Source organism: Nematolebias whitei, chromosome 18 (assembly GCF_014905685.2).
Source record: "Nematolebias whitei isolate Nwh7 chromosome 18, NemWhi1, whole genome shotgun sequence".
Lineage (NCBI taxonomy): Eukaryota > Metazoa > Chordata > Actinopteri > Cyprinodontiformes > Rivulidae > Nematolebias > Nematolebias whitei.
In genome coordinates, this window is record NC_056515.1 from 9,423,516 (window position 1) to 9,443,686 (window position 20,171).

At 39.6% G+C, this 20,171-nt stretch overlaps 1 protein-coding gene across 3 annotated transcripts in view; it reads left to right on the forward strand.

The window, feature by feature from the left end:
* LOC119425154 (unconventional myosin-XVIIIb) overlaps positions 1-20,171 on the forward strand; it is a 281,445-nt gene that overhangs the window by 95,635 nt on the left and 165,639 nt on the right. For all 3 annotated transcript variants that reach the window (XM_037692688.1, XM_037692689.1, XM_037692690.1), the window contains one exon: positions 6,326-6,446. In XM_037692688.1, coding sequence (XP_037548616.1) covers positions 6,326-6,446 — 121 coding nt within the window. The remainder of the gene's footprint in view (positions 1-6,325; positions 6,447-20,171) is intronic.

A 20,171-nucleotide genomic window follows, 5' to 3' on the forward strand; every position in this document is an offset into this window, starting at 1 on the left:
GTTTACGTCGGAGACCCGGTCCGTTGCCGATTGGACCTGCGAGCCGCGGAAACCAAGGAAGCTAAACTACAGCTGTGGGATTTGGGAGCTGTTGCAACCGGGACCTGGTCTGTCACCGTTGGGGCTGCGAACTTCTGGACCGAGTGAATCGTGGGACCTGGAGGTTGTTGTCACTAGTCCTCGACTAGATTTGGCTAGGCCTCGGCTAACAACAAGCTAACAACATAAGCTAACAACACTAGCCTGTGAACCTCGTGGCTGGATCCTGTGCTTCTGAGAGTTGAGACCAATAATCCAGAAGTATCGTGAGTAATGCCGAGCAAACACAGAGATAAGAGACAAGTGTCGGAAAGTAATTCAGAAGATATGGAGGAAGTTAAAAAATCTTTGAACTTTTTGAGTGCTGAAGTGACTAAATTGAGTGCAAATATGACTAAATTATCAGCTAAATGTGATTTACTAACAGGACTGTCTGAAGAAGTGAGACAATTGAAAGAACTGATGACTAGTAAAGACAAAAAAATAGCTGAACTGGAACAGAAAGTTGACGACATGGAACAATACACAAAAATAGACAACTTCGTGATCACTGGACTGGAAGTTAGGAACCGAACTTATGCAAGAGTTGTTGCTGGTACTAACACAGCAGAAGATGCACCACAGGAAGAACTACAGACTCTGGAGGAGCAAGTAGTGAATTTTTTACAAAGCAAAGACATTGACATCGAACATGAGGATATTTCAATCTGTCACACCCTGCCCAACAAATCAGATAAAGCCAAATCATCCATAGTCATCAAGTTCATTAGCAGGAAATCAAGAAACCATGTAATAATGCAAGCAAAAAAACTGAAGGGAACAAATGTTTACATAAATGAACATCTAACTAAAAAAAATGGAAACATTGCACGTGAAGCAAGGTGGTTGAAAAAACAGAAAAAAATAGCATCAACTTGGACAAGAAATGGAAACATCTGGATCAAAATACAGGAAGGATCTCAGGCTAAAATAATAAAAGACCTGAAAGATCTGGAAAGACTAAAATAAGCTCAGGAAATGATAGATGATAAATCATTGACACAACTTCACAAGCAATAAATAATCAAAATATAAAACAAACAAATACATTATAATATGGCAACATACGAAGACTCAGAGTTTAAAATATACAATGTTGAAGATGCGATTGATACAATTTTTTTCCCTGAAATACAAGACTGTGAATATTATAATGAAGAACAGTTTAATGACATCAATATAACTAATGGAGGTCTCTCTATTATTCACTTTAACAGTAGAAGTTTAAATGCAAATATATCCAAAATAACAGATTATTTAAAACAGCTAAACAGAACCTTTACAATAATAGCACTGTCAGAGACATGGCTCAACGATGAAAACACAACTTATGTTCACATGGAAGGGTATGAATTATATCATGTGAACAGAAGCAACAAAAGAGGTGGTGGAGTGGCTCTATTTGTTAAAAATGAAATAAAATGTAAATTAATTAATGAAATGTCAATAGTTGTTGATAATATCATGGAAATAATAACAATAGAAATAATAAACAAGAATGATAAAAACATATTAATAAGTTGTGTATATCGATCTCCAGGATCAAATATAGAAATATTCACTGATAAAATGGTACAACTATTGGACAAGAGTTTTAATAAAAACATTTTTTTGTGTGGAGACTTTAATATTGACCTGGGAAATAAAACAGATTCAAATAACATCAGTACATTTACAAATTCATTGTATAGTTTAAATCTTTATCCGTTAATATCAAAACCAACAAGAATTACAACTCATAGTGCTACAATAATCGATAATATTTTCACAAATGTAACAAATGGGGATGTGATGGGAGGTATTTTAACGAGTGATTTGAGTGATCACTTACCAGTTTTCATGATTTATAAAAATGATCAAAGCATTACAAAAGAAATTACAATTTAGGAAAAAACAATAAACACATCAAAAAAAGCAATGGACAAATTAAAAGATGATTTACATAAACAAAGCTGGAAAGACGTGTATGTTGATGATGTGAACAGATCATATGATGAGTTTATGAATATTTTAGGAGCTCTGTATGAAAAGAATTGTGTGCAAAATAATTGTACAAAGAGAAATGTTGTTGACCAACCATGGATGACGAAAGGGTTGAGAAATGCTTGTAAAAAAAAGAATTATTTGTATACATGTTTCTTGAAATTGAGAACACAAGAGGCTGAAGAGAAATATAAGAAGTATAAAAATAAATTAGTAGCGATTATAAGGAAACACAAGAAGGAATATTATAGTGATTTATTAAATAAAAGCAATGGTGATATGAAAGCAACATGGCAAGTAATAAATAGTGTTCTGAAAAGTCATAAAGCAAAAACAGTTATTTCACAATATTTTTTGAAAGATGACGATGAAATCCATGATGAAAATGAAATTGTAAATGGATTTAATCGTCATTTTGTGAACGTTGGATCAAGCCTTGCAGCTAAAATACCAAAAGTAGACAATAATGTGAACCATTCAGTTATAGGTTGTGACAACAGTATTTTTCTTAATGGAACTGACAAAGAAGAAATAATGAATGTAGTAAAAAATCTTACAGATAAGAGATCAAAAGACTGGGTGGACATGGATATGATGTTTGTAAAGGACATAATGAGTTATGTTATCGAGCCGTTTACATATATTTGTAATTTATCATTTTCAAAAGGAATATTTCCAGACAATATGAAAGTAGCTAAGGTAGTTCCTCTCTTTAAAAATGGTGATAAATGTGTGTTCAATAATTATAGACCAATATCCTTATTACCACAATTCTCAAAAATTCTAGAAAAACTGTTTGTGACCAGATTAGATAAATTTATTACTAAACAAAACATTCTAAGTAGCAGTCAGTATGGGTTTAGAGCAAAAAACTCTACATCAATGGCTCTCATGGAAATAATGGAACAAATAACTACTGCTGTCGATCAAAAACAGTATTGTGTTAGTATTTTTGTTGATTTAAAAAAAGCATTCGATACTATTGACCACACTATTCTCCTTGAAAAATTAAATAAATATGGTATAAGAGGACCAGCATTACACTGGGTATCTAGCTATTTAAAAGATAGGAAACAGTTTGTACAAATAAATGGTGTAAGATCTGACTTGTGCAATATCACTTGTGGAGTTCCTCAAGGCTCTGTACTTGGACCAAAGTTATTTATTTTATATGTGAATGACTTAGTGAATGTATCAGGACTCCTCAAATGTGTCCTTTTTGCAGATGACACCACATTTTTTTGTTTGGGTAAAGATGTAAAACGGATGTTGGAACTGATGAAGACAGAATTTGATAAAATACAAACTTGGTTTAAAATTAATAAATTATCATTAAATTTAGATAAAACTAAATACATGATATTTAGTAACAAAAAGAAAACTGTTGACGATCCATTTAAAATTGAGGGTGTTGAGATTTGTAGAGTTAATGAGATGAAATTTTTGGGTGTAATCATTGATGAACAGCTAACATGGAAAAATCACATAAATTCTGTAAGAACAAAAATATCTAAATCTATTGCAGTACTATACAAAGTCAGGGAATTATTAAATGATAAAGCTCTGTACATGTTGTATAACACAATCATTGTTCCACATTTAATCTATTGCATTGATGTTTGGGGGAAAGCGTGTAAAACATTTACAAAACCTATTTTTATTTTACAGAAAAGAGCTGTAAGAATCATCACCAGAAAGCATTACAGTCACCCATCAAGCACATTATTTCATCAACTGAAGTTATTGAAGTTCCATGATTTGGTAGATTATAGTATTTTATCAGTTATGTATAGGGCTCAAAATAACACTTTACCATTAAATATCCAAAGAAATTTTGTTAAAAGACAAAGTTGTTACAATCTTAAGGGGATAGAAATATTTGTCAAACCAAAATTCAGAACTTGTCTGAAGGGAAGGTCTACCTCAATCCAAGGAGTTGGATTGTGGAATGGTCTAGAGAGTGATGTAAAAAATGTCAAGTCAATGTGTACATTTAAGAAAAAGATCAAATCTAGATTGTTAAAAAAGTATATATGAAGTAGCTTAGTGTGTGTTTTGTATTAGAATTAGAAAAATTAGAAAGTTATTCATTTTGTTCTGTTACTTGAAAATTAATATGTCTGAAATAATTGTTTGAAAAAAGGGGCAGATAAAATAAGATTTTTTCTTCTTTCTGCTGCCTTTCATTTTAAATTTTTTTTGTATCTTTTTATATATTGTTATGGAATTGTTTTGTACTTTTTTAAAATGAATAAACTTCATACCATACCATACCATACCATAAAAACAGCAATTTGTACAAAAATGTAGTGAATGCTGAACGATGGCTAAAATCTGCTGAAGAATAAATGAAAGGAATTGATCAAGTTAACAGAAGAGAAACTAAAATAAGCAAAAACTGTAACGAAAAGTTAATATTAACAAAACTGTAGCTACAGACTAAAATTAGCAATTCATAGCTAAAAGTTAAAATCAGCTAAACAATAACGAAAAAGCTAAATTTATTCAGTCTCTACAAGATGCATAAGAAAACAAAACTCAATCAAGTATGATTCAGAGAGGTCAGAGAGAACAATCGTTTTAAACAACCAAAGTGATCTCGTTTTTTTTTTCATGGAGATTTTTAGAAATAGTTACATCCATCCATCCATCCATCCATCCATTATCTTTACCCGTTTATTCCATTTTGGGTCATGGGGGTCGCTGGTGCCCATGTCCAGCAATCACTGTGCGAGGGGCGGGGTATACCCTGGACGGGTCGCAAGTCCATCACAGGGCCACATAGAGACAAATGAGACAAACAACCATTCACTCTCTCACTCACACCTAGGGACAATTTAGAGTTACCAATCAGCCTAACATGCATGTTTTTGGTCTGTGGGAGGAAACCGGAGCACCCGGAGAAAACCCACGCATGCACGGAGAGAACATGCAAACTCCACCCAGAAAGGCCCCTGGACTGGGGTTTGAACCAAGGACCTTCTCGCTGAGAGGCAGCAGCTCTACCAGTTGCGCCACCGTGCTGCATAGTTACATACAGTGTTTTTCAAAAAGTATAAAAGTTACAACAGGTAAAAGTCAAAGTGCATATGAATGGGTAAAACAGTACAAAGTATTTAAAAAACTTCACAGAAAAAAAACTGTAAATGAAAAAATCTGCAGTGTGAATGCTGAATCAGCATATCCGTAACAAGTGTGTTAAAACAGGACAGGCACATAATTATTGTAATAAAAGCTGATGAGGTGAAAGCTCTTCCAATGAGTTGAGCTTTGAGTTTAGCTTTAAAAACAAAAGTCAGTACCTCACACTCAAATGGGAAGCTGGGTCTTGTTTTAGAGATTCTTGGAATAACAATCAGGCTGCTGAGAGCGAGGACCACCATTAGCACCAACATTAGTATATTATCTGTGAAAAAATAAAAAAAAATAACCCCAGAAACCTTTCTTAATCATTTTTACTACATAGAGGTTTGTCATTTTCTATTTCAGTAAACTTTGCTAAAACAAACAAACAAACAAACAAAAATCTTCTGAATGAAAGTAAAAAACAAGGGTAAATTAATTTATTAATTAATTAAAGGCCTAGAATCCCTTGAAAGCATGTACATTGCTCACTTCCTCCACAGCAGAATTTTAAACTAAGTTGAGACATAGCGGTGTTTTAGCTGTTTTGATCAAACATTGAAAACAACTTAATGAAGATCTTGTACAGCATGTGAAGTCTAACGTGACGAGTTAGCACTTGTGTTGTGAACAGACTCTCAGCTTGACTGAGATGCAGCCATGTTGGTTCCAGGTAATGTCGATTAGCTGTGGTGACCTTCTTGAACTGCACTAACTCCAAAAGTTAATCAGTTGTACATGTACATGCAGTGAATACTTTATGCAAGTTTTATCAGAGAGTGAAAAGTCTAGAAAATGGAAATGGGATGTGAAGAAACTTATTTTGGACCAATTCTGTCTGTTGAGGAAGTCTGCAGGAAGAGGTTGAGAAACTTTCTGTATTTATGCACTTTCATTATTCTACTAAACATATACCAGATGCACAACTATTGTCTTTTAATAATGGATACATGTTGGTTTAAATAAAAGAAAAAGATCAATTTGACCTTCTGTTCTTGTTTAAGTGTTTAGCATGGATGTTTCTTTGTGTCTCTCTGTCTGACCAAAGTAGAAGCTCTCTAAAGTTTAAAAATCTAATTATTCTTGTTTTAAAGCTCATTTTGCTTTGTTGTGACAATTTTTGGATGTATGTGTATTTCAGATACGGGCAGCAGATGTGGACCCCAGAGGTCTGTTGTGGGTTCTGGATGAAGAGATGGTGACACCACCGTCCAGTGAAAGCAGCACAGTGGAAAGAGTCAGCCAGTATTACAGTGGCACTGGTAAAAAGCATAAAACATCCAGACGCAGACACACTTAGGAGCTGTTCAGACCTGTCTGTTAAGATCTGACTTGAGTGATTCAACTGCAAGTTTGTTAAAATGTGGCCATTTTTACAATTCAGTAAAGTTACTGGCAGGCAGGCCTGTCCTCTTTTTACCCATCAAGTACAACATCTGACTTATGGTGTCATTTTTTATAGTCACTAACAACAACATGAACAAAAATGCCAACCCAACACAAAAGTGTGAAACCAACAGGAACAACCCATCTGAACACATAACCTGAGAAAATCCACCCGTTTCGTTCTCAAGACTCTCTTACGTTCAAGCAGGGATGAACTGGGACAATAATCCAGGCTGGGAATTTAATACCATCCCAGGCCACCTCCCGATTAACGCAAACCACCAAGACTGAGTTAAGTTGAGCATACCTTGAACACCATATGACACCATATGTGTACTTTGTTATTTAGCACCACAATGGCCATTAGTGTCAGAAACATTTGCGATGGGGGGGGGGGGGGGGGTACTGTGGTGGGGGGCTCTGGGGGTTCTCCCCAGAAAATTTTGAATAAAGTAGATGCCATTTCCTGCATTCTGGTGTATTTTAACAATTGTGACAAGAACCAGTTTTGGGGATTTGAATGAGACTACAGGCAACAGGAATGTTTAAAGTGTTTTTTAATAAGAAGCTGCTGGTGGAAGTCAAAGTCCCAGGGCCAAGTCAACCTGTAGAGACAGAAAAGTTAGTAAGGAGGAGTTCTCTGACAGAGGTCTGACAGATATGCAGACAAGCACGAACTTTCACTGACTGTGATGGGACTCCTTGAGGGAGTTGGATGGGATGACGTCACCGTTCCTGAAGATGGGTCAGCTTTGAGGCAGAGCAAAGTAGTGTATAGTTTTAGGGGAAATCCAAAAAGGAGGTCCAGAGAGACAGGCAAGGGTCATACACAGATGGTCAGAGGTCCGAAGTCAAACTTGAGATGAGATCCAGAAGACGTGATCGTTCTAGAGCAGGGGTGTCAAACTCCAGACCTCGAGGGCCGGAGTCCTGCAACTTTTAGATGTGTCTCTGATGCCACACAGCTGAATCATATGACTGACTTAGCTACTCAGTGTGCAGTCAAGTTCTCCAAAGTCCTGCTAATGACTTCCTTATTTGATTCAGCTGTGTGGCATCAGAAAAGTTGCAGGACTCTGGCCCTTGAGGACTGTAGTTTGACACCCCTGTTCTAGAGGAAGCAGGGGTTGTTACCATGAGGAGAGCAGATAATCCAGGACAGACGACGGACAAGCAAGACAAGGAATTTGTGAAGCAGGCATGAGGTCAGAACCAGGAAGACAAACAAGAATGTAGCATGAATGTTGGACATTTACTCACTGTGAGGATTTCAATAATCTGGCACTGGATGATTGAGAATACGAAGGTTAAGTAGGACTGAGAACAAGTGAGTGGCATGAAGGCTGATTGCAGTGGAGACAAACAAGGGGACGTGGCATGAAGTGAAAGGAGCAGGTAGAGTTGAAGAATGGGTGATGGGCAACATGGAGCTTCGTAACATAAACAAAGGCATGAGGAACAGAAACTATGGCAGGCTGGGGCAGAGACGTGACAGGTTGTTTAACATGTAGTTTTACCTACATAAGAAAACACTTGATTCAGTAACTATTTTAGAGTTAATGTCGCAACAAGAAGTACCCTGACCAACAGCTCTCCTTGTGTGAATAGAGTATGCTCCGCTTCTCTCAGCATTCTAGTCACAATCCAAGAACCACAGTGTAGCCTAAGTTAACTTTTAGGCAACAAAACTCACTAGCCGATATGACACGATAATAATAATCACTCCTTTTTACCAATGGCCTAGCATAAAGCAATATGATCATCATCCATCATTAGTAACTTAAAATACACAATTAAAACTACAGTAATCGGCTAGATCTACTGTCACCTTACCCAGTTGTAGGGTCAAGAGACAAACATGTAACATTAACACAGTATGAACAATATTCAGGAATTGTTTCTATAAGAACATTATCAAATATTTTACATGAGCGGTAAGGTCGCTTCGCCCACGAGGAAATGTAACACAGGGTGAGCTAACCTCAGACAAACTAACAAACAACATAATTGTAATGGTGGAGGTAGTGAAGCTCACAGTGTTACTTGAGACATTTAATGAGGCATTTCGACCAACATTAAGGCAAAGAAGACAGGAAAAAATAAAATAAAATAAAAAATTCCAATCTACTAATACTTTCAAATAGTTACTGCAGTGGATGTTTTCATGCTGCAGAGCGACAGGACAATAACTCACAGTGAAATTCAGTATGTAAGAGCGTAAATTTTACATTACACAACCTATTAAACACTTTGTACAAAATCAGTTTAGTTTTAACAAAGACTAAACTTACGCAACCAGACGTTACAACATATATCTACATATAAAACACACAAAACACAACTAGCTTTAAGAATTAACCTTTAATTTAACCATTAAGTGTACAATGTAATTATGACAGAAAATGGAGGATTTACCTGCAGTTATCTTTGTACAGATGAACATGTGGTACTTCCTGTTTATAACTTGTAATCAGCTGCTCATGGGGTGGGCTGCTGGCCTTTATCATCCTTTACATTTTCCCAAACTTTGTTTAGTTTTTGAAATGGAATAAAGTGTATCCACCTTCCAAACACTCAGGGTAACATGTGTCTGAATTATATGTCATAATCCATCCATCCATTATCTTTTACCAGCTTCTTCCATTTTGGGTCACGGGGGTCGCCAGTGCCCATGTCCAGCAATTACTGTGCGAGGGGCGGGTACACCCTGGACAGGTCTCCAGTCCATCACAGGGACACATACAAACACACCCTACACACAGGGAAAAAAACAACCATTCACTCTCTCACTCACACCTAGGGACAATTTAGTGTTACCAATCAGCCTAACATGCATGTTTTTGGTCTGTGGGAGGAAACCTGAGTACCCGGAGAAAACCCACATACTATGCACAGAGACAACATGCAAACTCCTACATGTCATAATTTCCCATCTACTCATTTTCACTAATTGATTATTTATATGTATTGGCTATGTTAATATAACAACAAATATGTTCTTAATCTCATCAGGTGTTAAAAATAAAGGTCAAACAAAATATTATAATACAAGGATTTTAATATTCAGATAATTTATTAGGGGAGTTTGTGAAGGGTACACAAAATCTGAATTCCTGGACATTTCAGCATTAAACTTTTTTTTCAGGTCCTGATCATTAACCATATTCTAAAATTTGCAATATGCTTTGTAAAAAACTTAAAACATTTGTTCTATTCTATTAAGTTTTGGCCCACTTAGGTCCCTCAAAGTGGAACTAACCTCATTAAGCTGTGCTGATAGGCTGCAGAGTTTTCACTTTTCACCACTAATGTTTCTGTCTCACCTGTTCCCTTGAACAAACATTAATTTACTGCACTTTGCTGCATCAGCGGTCAGTGCTGTTCTCTTTTTCATCCTCTTTCTCTGCTCCACCTTCTCTCATCTTTGGTTATCTCTGTCATTCTGTTCTACAAGCTGTATGACCCCAACTGGAGAAAAGATGGACGTACAGAAGTGCGTGCTCTGCGTATGAACATATAACCCTTGTGAGCACGAGTCCATGGGGGCAGGCATGCAACATGTGTGACAAAAATAAAATCTTTGTCTCTAGACAGAAACAGAAGGAGCTCTAGTTAGTTAGGACTTTACTCATCTCAGTCAGAGACTACAGGATGAATTTGTTTAATAACTGACAGGACAATATGAACATAATCAATACATATAATTAGTCTGCTGTAACAGATAGCTTCACAGAGAGAGGGGGGGGGGGGGGGGAGCTTCAGTGAGACCTGAGTGCACCCTGAAAAGAGCAGCTTGTTTATCTGAACCTAGCCTTTAGTCCAGCTCCTCGATGACCACTGAGCCAACCAGGCCACCGGGAAATGTCCTCCCAATGGCCAGTTCACCACTGCGTTCAAGTACATGTAATTTCAATAATTCACTATGAATTTGAACAGTAACCCCCAAAACTTACTGTTTCTGTAAAACTGATTCATGTAATAAAACCAAAACACAACTTTAAAATTGAAAATTATAAATGTAAACCTAAATGGGGTTTTTAACCTTCATTTTTTTGAGCAATTACAATTTCAGTGTGAATTTAAAGGTTGCATTTGCATGCAACACAAATCTTCATGTAGTAAAAATACAAAATTCTTATTAAGGCCTTCTCCTTTTAATTCCATCCACTTTATATCAGCATTATGATTGGTTAATTTTCCTGTCAGTTATTAAACAAATTCATCCTGTAGTCTCTGACTGAGCTGAGTAAAGTCCTAACTAACTGGAGCTCCTTCTGTTTCTGTCTGGAGACAAAGATTTTACATAATCTGACTGGATGTATGTATTTTCAATAAATAAATAAAAAAAGTTTTGCTCAGCTGCAAAGTAGTTTACAGAAAATAAGAGAAATTAGCTAAAAAATAAGAAAAAAAACTACTACACATTGAAAAAACTTAACATTTCAAATGTACTGAATTCTTAGGCATTCTATGAAGGTGTTGAAGGCCCTGAGGGTTCCCCACTGCTTACAATACATTCAGAAATCTGAACTTTGATTATTTTCACATTAACACATTTCAGAAACATTTCACTCACGTTTTTGTCAAGATATCTCATCATGAGCTTAAATTCCTAACTGTCAGAGGGAAGACGGAAGAACTGTAGCTCTCTGTGGTTCACAAACCACAGTACAGCACATAGTGACCAAAGTGGGTCCACAGACATTTTTATTGAGAAGACTTCTGAAAAACAATTCATTAAATTTTTTTTCCCCAAGAAACAAAACAAAGGAAAACATATCTAAAAAAGTTAAATCTGGTCCTCTGGACATTCAAAAAAAAAAAAAAAAGCAAAACAACAAAACAAATGTAGAAACGTTTCGGCTTTCATTTAAAGACTTCTTCAGTCTGAGGAGCTGTATTCAGCTCATTCTTATAAATAGCACCTTCTCAGAGTGGATCAACCAGTTCTATTTCGTATAAGCTTCGCCCTTTAAGGCTGTCGCTGATGGGTTTATCCCGATATGCGTAGCATTGCACTGAAAAAATTTAGTCCACGCCCACCTGCTATGTGGGCCCCATCCGGTCTGTATAAATTACGTTAAGAGCAGGAAATCGGCTCCCATTTTTTCTTTAGCGAGCTAATAGCACTGTTAGAAGAACGAAGAAGGAAAGTTGTGTAGATGACCAACCTTTGTTAAGAATGCGTGGCCCGTCACGTCGACCTCCGGTCGTCCGGTGAGCTCTCCTCCCCAAGGAGAAGCTGACGAGCAGTCTTATTTCAAGGTAAGCGCCGAGGAATATTTCTCAGTGACAGGTCACTACACGCTGGACAACGCCATCTTGTAATTTTCCTCTTATCGCCGACCCTCGGAGTGAATCGGATGGTTCCTCCGGGACAGACGGCGCTCAGCTGCAGCCCCCCGCTGCTCATTCCCTCCTGGAGAGCGTAGTGTCGGTGGAGGGGGGCTGAGTGAATGCTCACCCCATCCCACCTCGTTTCGCATCGGCGATCACACCGCTCCCGGCCGACGGCGCCCTCAGGGGTTGCCCAGCGTAACCCAGGAGGCAGCTGACATGAAGGGACCTTTTTTACGTCCCACGCCTTTCCCGCCAGTTCGGATAATCCGGCAGGAAGGTTGCTTACTGGGTTCCATTCCAGCTCACCGTCTTGATCCATCTGGCTTCGTTTTCCCAACAGGACGTCCTACGGGCGAGGCCACAGACGGTTTTTTCCAGGTAGATTGGGGGGCCGGTCTCCACAGTCCGCACCCATCTCCAGAGCAGGGGTTCACTGAGCGGAAAGTCCCTCCGTGCCCCCTGGAGCCGAGCCTGATGGAGGCTTCATTGGAGCAAGATGTCGAGGTGGACCAGCGTCCCGTGCCTCCGGTTAGCGTAACCGAGACGGTGACACTGCTCTCCAACTGAGCTCACCAGCATGTTTTCCACACGGCCGCAGCGAACAACACGTTACGCTGTTGGTGTACATGTTAAGAGGTGGGAGGAGACAACACTCCATCTGCAGAGCATCTGACGTCACCCCCAACCGGTGCGCCTTTTTGCTGTCTGCCAGCCCGCATCGCAGCCGGAGGACGGAGTTTTTCATCGTTTCCCTGAGACCGCCAACAGATGGCGGTCTAGGACAACAAATCGCAGAGCAATTGACCGTTGTGGCAGAGAATGTGTGTAGGTGACACGAGTTTGGAGTAAAACATCATTTAATGATGAAAGTGTCCATTTTCAGCCAGTTTGTCAGCTCAGATGATCTGACAGTGGCTCTCTCTCACACCCTCCACACGAAATGAGCCAGTTCCACGGCCGTCTCGCTGAGCTTCAGCCCATCTGGCCCTCTTCATCCCGGCAACAGAGTGTCCAATGTTTTTCCCAGAGACCCCCAGCAGACGGCGCTCTGGGCCAACGAATCCCAGAGTTCATGGGGGAAAAGATTCAGAATGATGGTCTGCAGAGGATGTGTGTAAATATGACACAAATGTTGAATAAAACATCATTCAATGATCAAGTGTCCGTTTCTAGCCAGTATGTAAGCTCGGATGGACTCACAGCGGTTGCGCACACACCCTCCACACATAACAAGACGGTGTCTTTAATAAGGGTTTTTTAAACTCACCGTTGCTCTAAGACATGACGAGACGCTCACACCTCACAATGTTAAGCAAAATAACTTGTTGTCAACCCGAGCTGCACGATCCTCACCCAAGCTGTGTCAAACGCGCACTCACGTGACGCAAACAGCCTTCACCCAAACGGCGTTGCGTTGATGACGGTACACACACAGCTCCCCGGCGTTCACTGGCCCACATCGGCATTGTAGTGAACCAGATGACCTGATGATCTGACCCTTATCTGACCCTGATGACCTCAAATCTACCAGATGGACAGAGACTGTTATTTTCATTGATCTGAATAAGTCTGAGCCATCTGATGACTTTCTTTCTTGAATTAATCAAGCAGAAAAGACAATCCTCTATAATCATTACTGTCTTACAAATGTTTTGATAATCAAATTGTGTTAGTTTCACTCAATGCTTACAGGTTGAAAAGAACTACTCATTTTTATTTTACATAAACAGTAAGTAATGATTTTTATTCCTCATTCAAAGAAGAAATCACCTGAATATGCATTTCTTGATTTTCTGTCTGAAATGAGCCAAGTCGTAAGTGTGTGAAAGTTGAAGCTTCGGTCAACTAAATGTTTACTGAAGAAGAAATGTCATGTTTAACTATTTGAGAAGATAATCAGAATAGAGACTCCACGAAGTTTGCTTTTTGCAATAATCTCTCTGGCAGTTGTTAAACAAATTTCATTCTCTGACCTCGACTTTTGATAAACACCTTACGTCAAAACCACTCCTCTTTCTGGTCCATCCACGAATCAGAAAGCTCTGAAGAAAACTCGGAAGTAAACTCATTTAAAATGTGACAACTTCCCGGTTCTAGTAGAGTGCAGTTAGTTCTCAAGGAGTTCTGAAGAGAATTCATGGGGAATTCATGGAGTGCAGTCGGTTCCAAGAGATTCCAGAGAATTAGAGTTATGGAGAGTTTTGGAGTTGGAGTCTGAGAAGATCTGAAAGAGTCTGAGAGCTGCTGACAATGAAGAGTCAGAGTTGCCGAGAATCCAGAGACGTTTTGGGATTATAATTCTGTTTTGAACTAACCACGCACGACTCTCCAAGGATTTTAGCTGTTCTCAACGGAGACGCTGATATCAGTCTGAAGGGTTCTTACTGAGGTGATCTATCGTCAACAAGGTAACGGTTTCTTCTTCGACTAAAGTGTACCTGGGATAAGCTGAGATACCTGATGGGAGCGTGCAATTTCTGGTCAAACAGATTAAATTCCCTCACATATTTCTCTGTAAGATAAATCTCAATTTCCTCTTAAACTCACCTCTCTCTCATAAATCAGTACAGATATTTTTAGAAATATCTGAAGCAAAGTCCTCAAATCACCGCCGAGTGATTTGAAGTTCAATATTTGTGAAACTTGTCTGTTATTATTTTCATATTTTGCCAAATTAATGTAAATGTTTGATGTTAAACTTTGATTCTGAAAATAAATGACTCCATTCATTTGATGGGTCAAAGATAATAACGTCTCTCGTTCGCATTTCTGTTGAATTCAATACACGACATTACACAGTCAGAAAAATGAAGAACTCGTGAATATAGTATGCATATAAACGGGGATATATTGTCATACTACAACTAGTGGCACGTACCCACGTGACTCACTACAAACTGGTGGCTCGCACGTCTCATGAATGACTGTTAATTCGTGTAAAGATTGATTTAAATGTTGGCATGTTGAAAAAATAACAGTTTATCAGCTGTGAATGTTTACGCAACAGCCGGAGCTGCGCGCTCGGAGCTGCGCCTTTCAAGCAAACGCTGCATGTTCTAAGCGTTGGGCTAGTAATGTTTTAAAAGCTGAAATTGTGTCATTGAGTCTTTATGAAAGCTGAATTTGTACGTCTGTTACGTGTAACTAAGAGCTGATGAGCTGTGGAAGACGTTATTCTGTCTAAAAGTACGAGGTTCTGCTTTAAGACCCGGCTGTGGACCAGTTCGGTTCTGTTCAGTTCGAACGAGTATTTTGAATAGATGGATAAACGTTTTAAAAGCTGAGTGCCATCTCAGAACACAGTTAGGAGTTGATTCGTTACAATTTTTAACAGAAAAAGTGCATTTTGATGGTTTAAAAGACGAAAAAAGTGACGAACTATTTCACGCTAATCTAACTTGCTAGTTGGAGAAAACGCTTCCTGATTGGTTGAATTCGCTGTTGTGGAGCGCTCTGATTGGTTGAGAAGGCTGACTGGCGTGGCTACGTCACTTCCTCTCACCCTGCGCTGCTTTGCCATTGGTGATTTCAGTCACGTGACCCGGAAATGAAATTCGTTTTCATAGGGAAATAAAATCTGCTTTTTAAAGCTGAAAAACGCCTCTAAAGTGATTCTAAACACGCTGGTTAAAAGCTTCGAAGCATATTCGCTGAAATTTTGCCACGTTAGAGCTTAAAATTCGTCATAAAATGATGTTTTCAAACAACACTAGCGATGCTAATTTTAAGCTAAACAGCTAACGACCGGAGTTTTAACTACGCTTAAAATCACTAAATGAAGCTGCTATATTGTTCCAAAAACTCATGTTCAGGCTAAGAAGTCGTGTTTGTTGAAATTTTGCCACGTTTGTGTAAAAAATCCGTTCAGAAATGTTGATTTTAACCGAGTTTAGCCGAAGCTAACTTCAAGCTAAGCGGCTAACAACAGGATGTCAACCGAACGCCACAGGAAGTTATAGCTCCCCTAGTGGATAACACAAACAGTGTCTGAGTTAAGATTAGTAAGGTAAGGCTGACATCTTCTGGACAACCTTGAGAAGACAGGTTTCACTCGCTTTTAGGTCTAAACAGTGAAATTAAACGTTTTAATCTTTCTAAAAGCATTTTCGAGTCAATAAACGTTCCTTAAAGCTGAAAATTACTGTTATCTTGCATTTTAAAAGTTATAAGGTATTTATGCAAACGAGCATTCACCAAAACAGTTTTATTTCACTGGTAATCCCTTAAAACTAAGGTACAAAAATAAACATTAACTTTTTAAAAATAGAAACAGTTACAGATTTTCACAAAGTTGGAAAAAGTTTACTCATTTGCTAAAAGGATAGTGCACGTTTAATTGATAAATCACTAAATAAAAGTAAATACATCAGACAAAGAGACTTTGCTGATTTTATTTATTTTGAAAAACCTAAAACATTAAAATTCTCCTGTTTAATCTTTAAATAGAAGAAAAATGACAAGCGAAGAAGATGAAGACAACTTTTCAAAACCAACAAATGATGATATCATTTTGGGGGCCTTACATATTTTGACAAATCCACTAATTGGCAAAGAAATACAACAATTAGAACAACTTGATGAAGCTCAAAGACAAGAAGAGCTGAAAAGTTTGGCCGCAGGAACATTAAATACAGAGAGTAAAAAGCTTAGCCTTGAACGGTTAGCAAAAATCTCTCTGCTTCTAAAAGCTGAATTGGATGAACGGTCGGAACGCCTTGACTGGATGTCTAAAACACATGAGAAGGATCTCTCAGAAATGCAGGCGTCACTAGAAGCAAAATCTTATGAAAAGATTAAAGAAATAGACCGTCAGTACAAAGCCACGTGTGCAGATAACGATGTGCTACAACAACAGTTGCAGCTTGCAAAAACTGAACTGGAACAATGCAAAATAGATAAACAAAATCTACAAAAGCTACATATGCGCTTAGAAGGTGACTACTGTACATCCCAGGAACATTTAAAAAAATGTGAGGCGAAACTAATAGCAGCAATAGAAAAAGGTCAGAATGTTGTTCAAGGTGACCTGGAATCCAAACCAGACCTTGAACAAAGTCGGACTAATACACCAATTACTCAACGACCTCTTTACTCACACAGTGCTTTTAGACCCATCCAATCACCTACACAAACGGGCAGAGTAACACCCCCACAACTGATCACGCATGTGAGACCATTGATATCTTCTCCATCAATGGATGACTTGCAAAAAATCTCAAAATATGTACAACGTTTCATCCCTGAACCGTTGGGCTCCGCTGGAACAAAAGCGTACCTCAGAGATCTGGATTTCAGATTGAGAGCTTATCCAAACGCTACGGTAGAAGATAAAATCAGTCTGATACGACTCACTTCGGACAGAGAGGTGTTTACCTTCATCGAGCGTCTACCAGATGCAACGAGAAGGGATTACAAACTTCTGTGTGAAGCTCTGATCAAAGAGTACGACTCCTGCGCAGGGCCTGCTGGGTATCCAGCCGCAGACAAGGTCACGCAGGGCAAGAATGAACATCCAAAAGTTTATTACAAAAGAATCTTCCAAGCTTATTTTGGTAGCAGAAATGAAACCGGAATGGAGGAAGAAGAAGGTTTTAAATTTGTTTTCAGCAAAAATCTCCATCCTGACATTCAAACGTCAGTGCAAATGATGGCAAATTACAGAGAAAAATCCATCAGTGAGATTAAACAGTGCGCTGTGAACGTGTTTGAGGCACGTTGTCATGCCAAGACGCCCATAGAAGTGTTTCCTGGTGTAAAGGTTAAACCCCACTCCCTAGAATTAGAAGGAAGGCGTGCATCGCCACCCCCTCCTAAAAAGGGAGAAAAAAGGCAGTATTTTCAGACTAACAAACCGCATCATGAAGGTGCACGCTGGGACAAAAAGGCTCCTCCTTCAGAGGACGAACGTGATTATCGTAAATGGGACCAGCGGAGGACGCAAAAAAATGGGAACCGAGAGGAACCCCAAAAAGACGTACCTAGCCGCCCCCCACCTCGGACGAAACGTCCAGAGGCGAAAAAATCACAAAAATCCCAGAAAAAAGGCCCTCCACCTCTGAGCTCGGAAGAGACAGAAAAATTGCGTGAAATGTTAGAAGATTTGAAACACACTGACAAGGGAAGCCGACCAAAAGCACTATGCAGTGAGGTACTCACTACTACATCTCTGGACGCGAATGACAACACTACAGATGTCGGTGAAACACACCAAGACGTCGCTGTTGTTGCCTCAAACAACCCCTCATCGGATGAAAGGGGGGTAATCACACACACAAACGATGACCAGTCATCGCAAGCTGAACACGCAGAAACAGCTACAGCTGTGCTGACGGTTCAGACAAACCAAGATTACACAGATAAATCTGAACGCGTGAAAAAGCGTCAGAAAAAAACCAAAAGGTTTCTGTGTAACTTTATCAGAAAGGGGGCCGCCAAAAAGGCGTACCTGTCAGTAACACTCGAAGGTGTCCTCACACACGAAGCACTCCTGGACGGTGGGGCAGACATAACAATTATGTCAGCTAAACTGTTCGAGGAGCTGAGGACAGCCGCAGCCGAGAAAAACAGGATAATACCTCTATCTGATTGTGCTATAGAAATGCAGGGTCTCTCGGAGAATAAAACAACCCTGACAGCTATAGCAATGGTTCACATGCAGATTGGCAATATGACACTGTACCACCCAGTACACGTGACCCATGTTGACTCATTCCCATTTTTGGTTGGCCAGGATTTTATAAATCGCTTCAACGCGATTATAGATTATGGTGATCAAACAATGTGGACAACAGTGAGCAAACCACTGCCAATAGAAACGCCTCCGGAGTGTGACACAGACTGCCCAACAGCAGGTACCGCGGAAGGCACAAAGGACTCCTCAGCCGAGGACACGAGCCCGGTGAGTACTCCTCTGACACCATGTGAAACCAAAGAAACCCAAGTGGTCCAAACTCTGACTCAACAAGACAGCCTCCTCTGTGAGCTGGAACAGTCAGAGTCCACCAAACACTACCTACCACTGGTAGTTAAGGGTGTAGAGATCCAAGGGTCCCACACCAACGATGCTGTACTGTCTCTGTGGACAGATAAATCAGCAATTAACCGAGCTTTCTACGAAACCTTGGTTCACAAACACGTTGGTCTAGAACTAATTAAAAAAGCTTTCCGCTTTCCATTAGTTCCCAATAGTTCACAGGTAATGACCGCAGAAGGAGTCATTAACCTAAAACTGAACTGGAATCAACGAGAACTGGTTCACCCGTTTCTCGTTATCCAAAACTTACCACATGCATCCTACATAGGCTCTGACATTTTGGTAAGGTTGGGTGTCCACGTGGACACCATCAACAAGGTGCTGTGGTCCCTCAAACCAGCCACAAAGGATACTCCTGTGCTAGACACAGCGAGCCTTAAGGCTGGGCAGACCATTCCAGAGGCCTGCCAGGTTGCTAGCAACCAAGACACTACAGTACCACCTCAGGTGATTAACCTAATGGTGCGAATCCACATAATAGCTGGACAAGCTATTAGCCATAAACAGGCATATTTTCAACCCTCTCCTGCATTTTTCAACTTGGGACTGTCCGTGGAAGCCACGAACCAGGTGAGTCTTGACTCCAGGACCACATCTATTGCTGTGTGTAACACTGGCATGGATGAGGTGCTGATCCCAAAAAACACTATGCTAGGATGGTTGATTTCAACTGACTTTCATGATTTTGAACTAGGCATTCCATTTCTGGGAGGACTCCCAGACAACCTGGTACCGAGTCAAGAAGCTGGGCCAGTATGTTTCACAAAACCAACACAGGCCATAGCTCTTTTCTCAACCAATGATGTCGACCAAGGACCTCAAACCTATGGTGTCTTACCCATAGACAGGCCCGACGACTCAGAAAGGGATTTGATGGAGCTCCCCAAGGAGCAAGAACCCTTAACAGTCTCATCACAGATTGATCAGGTGGTCGCCCAAGCCGACGCTCTGACATCTGATGAAGAAAGAGACAAACTACGCCAAGTTCTTCTAAAATATGAAAAGTCATTCTCAACTGATTCAACAGATTGTGGGTTGACCTCACTCCACGCAGTGAGAATCCCAACCCCACCCAACGCACCGCCAACATTTGTCAGACAATACAAGATCCCTCTGGCGGCACACCAGCCTGTCCAGGAGATCATTGATGACCTTTTGGTCAAAGGTATAATCAGACAATGTAATAGCACCTACTCTGCGCCTCTATGGCCAGTTTTAAAACCAAATG